This window comes from Bombina bombina, chromosome 3, assembly GCF_027579735.1.
Source record: "Bombina bombina isolate aBomBom1 chromosome 3, aBomBom1.pri, whole genome shotgun sequence".
NCBI lineage: Eukaryota > Metazoa > Chordata > Amphibia > Anura > Bombinatoridae > Bombina > Bombina bombina.
In genome coordinates, this window is record NC_069501.1 from 1,103,109,401 (window position 1) to 1,103,119,768 (window position 10,368).

Genomic DNA, 10,368 nt, shown 5'->3' on the forward strand with positions numbered 1-10,368 from the left:
TGATTTATCAGTGTCAATGTCTGAAGTAGGATCCTCTGAACCAGAGAGATCCTCATCAGAGGAGGATATATCAATATGTTGTCGGTCATTACAAATTTCATCAGTATTATGAGAAGTTTTAAAAGACCTTTTACGTTTATTTGAAGGTGGTATTAGCAGCCATAGCCTTCTGTATCACATCAGCAATATAATTTTTCATATCAACAGTGATATCATGTACTTTAGATGTTGAAGGAACAACAGATACTGTACTAGCATTAATAGAAACCTTCTCTGCATTCAAAAGCTTATCATGACAACTGTTACATACTACAGCTGGAGATATAATCTCTACTAGCTTACAACAGATACACTTAGCTTTGGTAGAACTGTGTTCAGGCAGCATGGTTCCTACAGCAGCTTCTGAGACAGGATCAGATTGAGAAATCTTGTAAAATGTAAAAAAAGAAAAATAACATTAAACAGAAATATCTTATTTCCACATATAGTAGTTTCAGGAATGGGAAAAAAATGCAAGTACTAAATTTGGCAAAAAACAAACAAACAAATAGCATAGCCCTCTGAGCATAAAGAAGGCAAGGAGCATATAGGAAGTGAGGTAAAATAAAATTAAATTTCTCGCGCCAAGAATGACGCAATAAATAACAGCATTTTGCGCCCTTGTGAGCCTAATTTGCCCACAAGTTTTCCAAGAAGAAACAAGTCAAATTGAAAAAAGACTATACCCAGGTAAGACAAAACTTCCTAAATATGATTCCCATGATGAAACTGCTGGACTGCAAAGGGAAATACACATAGACCTCACTCATGGCAAATATAAGTAAAATACATATATTTAAAACTTAACATTAATACATAAAGCACCAAACCATAGCTGAGAGTGTCTTAAAATAATGATACATACTTACCAAAAGACACCCATCCACATAAAGCAGATAGCTAAACCAGTACTGAAAGCTATCAGCAGAGGTAATGGTATATAAGAGTATAACATTGATCTGAAAAGGGAGGTAGGAGATGAATCCCTACGCCTGATAACAGAGAACCCTTGAAAAGATTTCCCGCGAGGAAAACCATAAAATTCAACAGGCGATACTCTCTTCACATCTCTCTGACAAACACTGTACTCTGAGAGGAATTGGGCTTCAGAATGCTTAGAAGCGCTTATCATAGAAGAAATCATAAAAATCAAGCACAAACTTACTTCACAACCTTCATAGAAGGCAAAGTTTGTAAAAGTGAATTGTGGGTGTGGTGAGGGGTGTATTTATAGGCATTTTGAGGTTTGGGAAACTTTGCCCCTCCTGGTAGGATTGTATATCGCATATGTCACTAGCTCATGGACTCTTGCCAATTACATGAAAGAAACAGGCCTTGATGCACTATGGGAGTACATTATATTCTTGTCAATGGGACAGATGCTAGAGTGTCTGATTGGCTGTACCACCTACAGATCTTAGAGTTATAAAATCCTGCCTTGACTTGTGGGTGATTATAGGGGATGAGTTTTCAGTTCTAATGTTCTGCCTTACATTAAGAGCATGTTAGCAGTTTAATGTAGCATTTACATTGTTCTTAGATCTGTTAGTGACTTTTTAACCACAAAATATACGATTTGAAGGGACAGTCTACTTGAAAATGTGTTTTGCTTAAAAAGATAGATAATCCCTTTATTACCCATTCCTCAATATTGCATAACCAACACAGTTATATTAATACACCTTTTTACCTCTGTGATTACCTTGTATCTAAGCCTCTGCAGACTGCCCCCTTATCTCACTTCTTTTGACAGACTTTTAGCCAATCAGTGCTGACTCATAAATAACTCTACAGGAGTGAATACATTATCTATATGACACACATGAACTAGCAGTGTCTAACTGTGAACAGCTGTCAAAATGCACTGAGATGAGAGGCGTCCTTCAACGGCTTAGAAATTAGTTTCAGCCTATCTAGGGTTAGCTTTTCAAAAGAATACGAAGAGAACAAAGCAAATTTGATGATAAAAGTAAATTGAAAAGTTGTTTAAAATTGCATGCCCTATCTGAATGATGAAATTTTAAGTTTGACTTGACTGTCCCTTTAAGTCTAAAATTAATAGCATTCCCTAGAACATCTAAGCTTTTTTAACCATTTATTTTTTCCCCAGTAATCCATCATTTCTCAACTAAGGAACGTCGCATTCGAGCTATTAAAGAGATGTCAAGGATTTTAAAAGTTGGTGGACAGCTTATGATTTACGTATGGGCAATGGAGCAAGAAACAAGAAAATTTGAAAAGCAAGATGTGTTTATTCCCTTTTATCTGGAGTCTACATCAGCTAGAGTCTCTTCAAAGAAGAAAGATGCATTTATTCCCTTTTATCTGGAGTCTAAATCAGCTAGAGCTTCTTCAAAGAAGCTTACACAATCTGTAACTTCAATCTGTAGCAATTTTCCTTCAAACAGACAATTAAACAATGTAACAAGCACCCTAAAAAATCAAAGGACAAAAGGTTCATCTCTTGAAGAAAAAGAAGCATGTGAATATTCATTTGAGAAACTTTTTCAAACAAAATTTTTGTCCCATTCTCTGGATTCAGGACTCAATGACAATAGTAAATATGGAAGCACTGGTCAAAAGTGTGAAAGGCTTCTTACAAAATGTTGTGGTTACTGTACTCAGAGTAACAGATCTTCATGTCATAGCCTTTATGAAAAGCCCAGTCCTAATGTGTTTTTAAGACTCGTCGGTGGATTTTTTTCAAAGTACATGAAAAGTATTGAAAGTGATACATTTAATATGAATGATAAAACAATACTGCCATCATTTAGCACCTACCCAGACAAAGTGCCTTATTGTTCAAAAATAATAACAGACTTCAAAAAATGTGCCTTGCCGGATTGTAATGGTAAAGCTAATGAAATGTATCTTCCAATTAAACACAGAGATCTTCATGAAGCTGAAACTGATACATCCGAGAATTCCAACCATTCCAGTACATCTGGAGTGCAACATCATCTCACACAAAGTGTAAATGGAACATGCCTGCGCTACTATCATATTTTTAAAAAGGGGGAATTAAATGAACTCATAGAACAATATATTCCAGAACTGCAAGTTGTGGAGACCTACTTTGACCATTCTAATTGGTGTGTTATAGCTGAAAAAAAATCTAATTTGTATGATCTAACCTATAGTTGAGAGCTTGTATATTGTTTTTATAATATCTTAATTTTTTTTAAAAATGTATTTAAGTTTAACTCTTGCTTTTCTAATTAAGTTATTTAGATTTTTTTATCATTTTAAAGACTTGTGGATATTTAATAAAATTTGATTGAGAAAAGATTTATAATGTTTAACTTTTAAAACATTTTCTGTATGCTGTGCTATGCTATTTGAGATTTTTTATTTCTATATATCTGCCAAGCAAACTTTCCAATATATTGGTGTCAATTGCTCCAGTCTCCCCTGTTTCCCATATAGCACGTTTTTACAGTTAGCAATTTCTAATATAAGAGTACAGTGTACTCATGTTCTTATCATAATGTGTTTTCTTTTTATGACTAACTAATAAATGAAACGCTAGGATTTGCCATTGGAAAAATAAAAGGGGACTTTCAGTCATGAAGTATAAAATACTTCATGCTGAAAGTTCCATTATTTGTTTGAAGCATTCACCCCACTAAGCTGCTCAGGCAGCCCACGGCAGACCGCTATTTTGCTGCTTGGCGCCAGCTGGCCCGCATGGCTATTTGCTAAGAGGTGGAAATTTTACCTCTTAGCAAAATAGCATTCTACTGTGGGCTGCCTGAGCAGAAGATCCTTTATTTGTTCCAATAGTAAATCCTAGCATTTCACAAACGCTAGGATTTACCATCACTTTAAGTAATAAAGATATAAGCACATAATTATACCAAAATAAATAAAATTCCATATTCCTTAGTGACAAGGTTTAGAAACTTTAAACCAAGCAAGGCATGTGAGAAGTTCTGTTTATATATAGTTTCTTGGCTTGTTTATCTGCATAATTCTGTACATTTGAACATGTTGTTTACATATTAAACCATTGACTGCTGACAGATTTTCAAATCTGTATCCAAGTCATCTATATCTAAAAAGTTTTAGAGCCCACTACAATATTGGATTATTCTTCCTTTTATAAGTGGTGCAGGATTTCTATGTTATAATTTTTGGGGATATGAAGACACAAGATGCCTTTTTCCCTGCCAGTATGATTCCTACAGCAGCTTCTGAGACGGGATCAGATTGAGACATCTCAAATGTAAAAAAAAGAAAAATAACATTAAACAGAAATATCTTATTTCCACATATAGCAGTTTCAGGAATGGGGAAAAAAATGCAAGTGCTAAATCTGGCAAAAAACAAACAAATAGCATAGCCCTCTGAGCATAAAGAAGGCAAGGGGCATATAGGAAGTGAGGTAAAATAAAACTAAATTTCTCGCGCCAAGAATGACGCAATAAATAACAGCATTTTGCACCCTTGTGAGCCTAATTTGCCCGCCAGTTTTCTAAGAAGAAACAAGTCAAATTGAAAAAAGACTATACCCCAGGTAAGACAAAACTTCCTAAATATGATTCCCATGATGAAACTGCTGGACTGCAAAGGGAAATACACATAGACCTCACTCATGGCAAATATAAGTAAAATACATATATTTAAAACTTAACATTAATACATAAAGCGCCAAACCATAGCTGAGAGTGTCTTAAAATAATGATACATACTTAACAAAAGACAACCATCCACATATAGCAGATAGCCATTGACTGCTGACAGATTTTCAAATCTGTATCCAAGTCATCTATATCTAAAAAGTTTTAGAGCCCACTACAATATTGGATTATTCTTCCTTTTATAAGTGGTGCAGGATTTCTATTTTATAATTTTTTGGGATATGAAGACACAAGACGTCTTTTTCCCCGCCAGTATGATCTACTATTAACCTATCAGTCTCTGGGCTATATTTATACACACACACACACGCACAAGTTTTAATTTTGACACTAAAAATACAGAAAAGCAGGGAGATTCCGGTTTTTTTCATAAGGTGGTGAGAGTCCACAGGCCATTACTCCTGGGATTCAACTCCTGGCCACAATAGGAGGCAAAGATTCCCAAAGCTCTGTGAGCACTTAATCCCTCTCACCCCTCTATTTTTTTTTTCCTGCTTAGGAGGAAGGTGAAAAATTAAGGTGCTCCAGATTCTTTGTTGAGAGGGGTCCTAAAGCTGATTTCTGGCCCATTTTCCCCTTCAGAGAGCTGCTACTGAGAGACAGAGTGGAGATTAGAGTACTGGGTATTGACAGAATCACTCCCAGTGAAGGAGTTAGTCACAAGCCTGCGATAGGTATCGTGGGGACTGGTAATTTAGAATTCTGGTTGTCGATATACTCCTTACATAAATCCTCTGCTGACATACACAGCACTGGATGAGCTCTCTAATGGAAGCAGTCTTTTCTGCAACCACTATGCACGGTATATGTGGTGCATCTGAGGTAAGTGCAGCCATTTCTTGCACTCACATAGCCCACAAGCTATTAGAAGGTAAAACAATTTTGAGGTACATTAAAGCCAGGGGACACACATGTAACAGACTAATTCAACCTTTATTACATAGATTTTTTTTATACTTAGTCTAGTAATTATGGAAATGTTATCATGTGGTTACAGCTGCTTTTTTACTATTTAGCTATCTCACCTGGTTCTTCTGGTTCTTTCATCTCAATGCAACCTTATACCCACTGTTATACACACAGTTCCATGGATTGTTCTGTTTGACAATGTGAGGGGGAGTCTCTTTGTGTATTTGATGTTTTTTGTGTACTGAATTAGCCCAGCCGTTACAGTTAGTAACTGGGCTATTTCCCTTTCTTTTTTGAAATTCCTCAACTGCTCCTTTGTTGATGAGTGCAACAGCCATTTTTCAAATATCTTATTATTGAAGGGAAAGATATTTTTTTAAAGGGACAGTCTACTTGAAATGTGTTATTGTTTAAAAGATAGATAATCCCTTTATTACTTATTCCCCAGTTTTGCATAAAACAGTTATATTAACCTCTTAAGGACATATGACAGATTTTTTCTGTCATAAAACAATTGAGCAAACTGAAAGCTGTGTCCTTAAAGGGTTAATACACGTTTACCTCTGTGATTACCTTGTAGCTAAGCCTCTGCAGACTTCCCCATTATATCAGTTCTTTTGCCAGACATGCATTTTAGCTAATCAGTGCTGATTCACAAATAACTTCATGGGAGTGAGCACAATCGTATCTATATGACACACATGGACTAGCACTGTCTAACTGTGAAAACTCTCAAAATGCACTGAGATAAGAGATGGCCTTCAGAAGCTTAGAATCAGTTTATGCTTAGAAATCAGTGCATAATTAGGTTTATCTGAATCCTAATTTTGACTTGACTGTCCCTTTAAGTATTATACTGGCTACATTTTTTTGCAGTGCATTATTATCATTTTCTATTATTACACAAGGAGGTTTTCCCTTTAAACGACTACTAAAGTAAAAATGAAACACAATTTTAAACAACTTTTTAATTCACATCCATTATCTAATTATGCACAGTCTTTTTATATGCTTGTTTTTTAAGGCACCAGCTCCTACTGAGCATGTGCAAGATTCACATAATATACGTATATGCATTTTGTGATTGGCTTATGGCTGTCACATGGTGCAGAGGGAAGGAAAACAAAATTAACTTTGAAATTTGTCAGAAATAAAATCTACTAATCAAGTAAAACTAAGTGCTTATGCAGTGTCTATTTATTATACATTTGTTGATTATGATATTCTGCAGTTTTTAGTGGTCCTTTAATACTTATGGCCCAAGGTTACCTGTCTAATATATCTCAAACTTTATTCTACAAGGTCCCAGTTACATTGTTTAAAAATTTATTTACACAGAAACAAATGGTAGATGTCTTTTTTTTTTAATTCATTTGTATGATTTTATATTCATTCATGGAGCATACTGAAATTTGTCCCCTCTACTACCTTACATCATTTTTTTAGAGGGTAGATCCACTTATAACAATTTTATTTTCTATATTGCAGGATTGTTACCAGTTCCTCTTTCCTGAATGGATCTCATTAGGCATTCTAACAGTCTAATGCTGCTCGTGAATCTAAAGGAGTCTGTCCTCCATCTGTTTCTTCAATACAAGGGAGTGCTTTAGATTTTGCTCCATGATAAAGGTTTGTACATGCAGTAGTTGTAGTGGCTATGCCCCCTCCAAGTTTGCTTAATTTTATTTTGTATTTTGCAGGATTAAAAGATTTGTGCACTTGTAGTTGTGGCTGCTATGCTTCCTACAAGTATGCACAAAAGTTCTATGTCTGAAAGATTATCAGGTTCTTCTGCATAATCAAAAATCAAAAGACCTTAGGATGCCCTTATAGTTTTCAGACATCAGGTTGTTTTTCTAAAGGTGAGTTTATGATGATCAGGAGTTTTTTTTCTACTAATCAGGACACAGAGTCTAACTCTTTCATGTTTGGGCTTGAACATCTTAGTTTATTGTATAAATAAGTTTTATGTACTTTAGGCATCCAGGACCCTAAATCATTTGCGGAAAAACCATCCAAACAAATAGAATTGTTATATATATATATATATATATATATATATATATATATATATATATATATATATATATATATATACACAGGGGGTGCAGAATTATTAGGCAAATGAGTATTTTGATCACATCATCCTCTTTATGCATGTTGTCTTACTCCAAGCTGTATAGGCTCGAAAGCCTACTACCAATTAAGCATATTAGGTGATGTGCATCTCTGTAATGAGAAGGGGTGTGGTCTATGGACATCAACACCCAATATCAAGTGTGCATAATTATTAGGCAACTTCCTTTCCTTTGGCAAAATGGGTCAAAAGAAGGACTTGACAGGCTCAGAAAAGTAAAAAATAGTGAGATATCTTGCAGAGGGATGCAGCACTCTTAAAATTGCAAAGCTTCTGAAGCGTGATCATCGAAAAATCAAGCGTTTCATTCAAAATAGTCAACAGGGTCACAAGAAGCGTGTGGAAAAACCAAGGCACAAAATAACTGCCCATGAACTGAGAAAAGTCAAGCGTGCAGCTGCCAAGATGCCACTTGCCACCAGTTTGGCCATATTTCAGAGCTGCAACATCACAGGAGTGCCCAAAAGCACAAGGTGTGCAATACTCAGAGACATGGCCAAGGTAAGAAAGGCTGAAAGACGACCACCACTGAACAAGACACACAAGCTGAAATGTCAAGAAATATCTCAAGACTGATTTTTCTAAGGTTTTATGGACTGATGAAATGAGAGTGAGTCTTGATGGGCCAGATGGATGGGCCGATGGCTGGATTGGTAAAGGGCAGAGAGCTCCAGTCCGACTCAGACGCCAGCAAGGTGGAGGTGGAGTACTTGTTTGGGCTGGTATCATCAAAGATGAGCTTGTGGGGCCTTTTCGGGTTGAGGATGGAGTCAAGCTCAACTCCCAGTCCTACTGCCAGTTTCTGGAAGACACCTTCTTCAAGCAGTGGTACAGGAAGAAGTCTGCATCCTTCAAGAAAAACATGATTTTCATGCAGGACAATGCTCCATCACACGCGTCCAAGTACTCCACAGCGTGGCTGGCAAGAAAGGGTATAAAAGAAGAAAATCTAATGACATGGCCTCCTTGTTCACCTGATCTGAACCCCATTGAGAACCTGTGGTCCATCATCAAATGTGAGATTTAGAAGGAGGGAAAACAGTACACCTGGGAGGCTGTGGTTGCTGCTGCACGCAATGTTGATGGTGAACAGATCAAAACACTGACAGAATCCATGGATGGCAGGCTTTTGAGTGTCCTTGCAAAGAAAGGTGTCTATATTGGTCACTGATTTGTTTTTGTTTTGTTTTTGAATGTCAGAAATGTATATTTGTGAATGTTGAGATGTTATATTGGTTTCACTGGTAAAAATAAATAATTGAAATGGGTATATATTTGTTTTTTGTTAAGTTGCCTAATAATTATGCACAGTAATAGTCACCTGCACACACAGATATCCCCCTAAAATAGCTATAACTAAAAACAAACTAAAAACTACTTCCAAAACTATTCAGCTTTGATATTAATGAGTTTTTTGGGTTGTTGTTCAATAATAAAATTAATCCTCAAAAATACAACTTGCCTAATAATTCTGCACTGCCTGTATATATATATATATATATATATATATATATATATATATATATATATATATATATATATATATATATATATATATATATATATATATATATATTATTGGATTTTATACAGGAGACAAAAAAAAAGATAATCACAAGATATCCATGACATGATTCAAAATGTACATAACCTTACAATTGAGGCTGACATATATACAGTAACTTAACAGAGTATTAGATTTACAATTTCTAAGGAGCCGAGAGATAGTAACCTCATAGCCATAAGATGATTAAAATTCTACATAGCCTTACAAATGATGCTGACAGATATGACAAAGTATTAGAAATACAAATACTAAAAAAATGAAAAATAGTTAACATAAACCATAAAACAATCCAATATGTACATAGCCTAACAATTGAGGCTAGCAAATATAATTTAGCAGAGTATTCTAGTTACATATTTTGGGGAAGGGGAAAAGGAAGAAGAAAAAAAAAGGTCTATTAACCACCAATTCCCCCCTCGGCATTAGGATCTTGTCTTTGGAATAGAGAAAAAAAGATCCAGACTCTACTGTAAAGATATAATACCTAAAGGGATAAACTACTGTATGTATTTTTTGAGTATTAATTGAGAAGGTTTTAATTATGTTCTCCCATTTCTTAATGACATTTTTGATATTTAGTTCTAATTGATTATTTTGTTCTAAAACAATTTGACGGTTTAGCTTGTCTTTTAGTTTCTTAAACCTTAATGATGATTTAGATTTCCAATTTTTAAGAATTTGGTGTCTAAGAAAATGACAGTGTTAATAAGCTGCGAGTTTCTTTTGTAAGAGTGTTTATCCACAAAAAATAATACTTTAAATAGATCAAAGTCTACTTTAATACCTAAACCAGAAGGCCACCGAGTGCCAGAAGGAAATTACCTAAGGGTATAACCAGACGTAATGGGTAATGTCTGCTTTTGGGAAGCCACATTTACTACAACATACATTACCACTAGCATTCCACTTAGAGAGAATTGCATTTGTTAAGTAAGCTTTGTGTAAAATTTAAAGATATGATTCTCTCCAAGTAGATGAAGGCAATGTCACTTCTGCTCTCTTAATGCTTAAATTTATCGTGGTGCTATCTATTCCTAATCTGAGTGTAGTCTGCCACCTCTCTGCTAAACTTTCAA

General features: G+C 35.2%; 1 protein-coding gene across 1 annotated transcript in view; it reads left to right on the top strand.

Moving 5' to 3' along the window:
- LOC128654493 (probable tRNA methyltransferase 9B) overlaps positions 1–3,327 on the top strand; it is a 67,820-nt gene extending 64,493 nt beyond the window's left edge. Inside the window, exon 3 of the mRNA XM_053708447.1 lies at positions 2,150–3,327. Coding sequence (XP_053564422.1) covers positions 2,150–3,183 — 1,034 coding nt within the window. The 3' untranslated portion in view covers positions 3,184–3,327. The remainder of the gene's footprint in view (positions 1–2,149) is intronic.
- Positions 3,328–10,368: the final 7,041 nt, after the last annotated feature.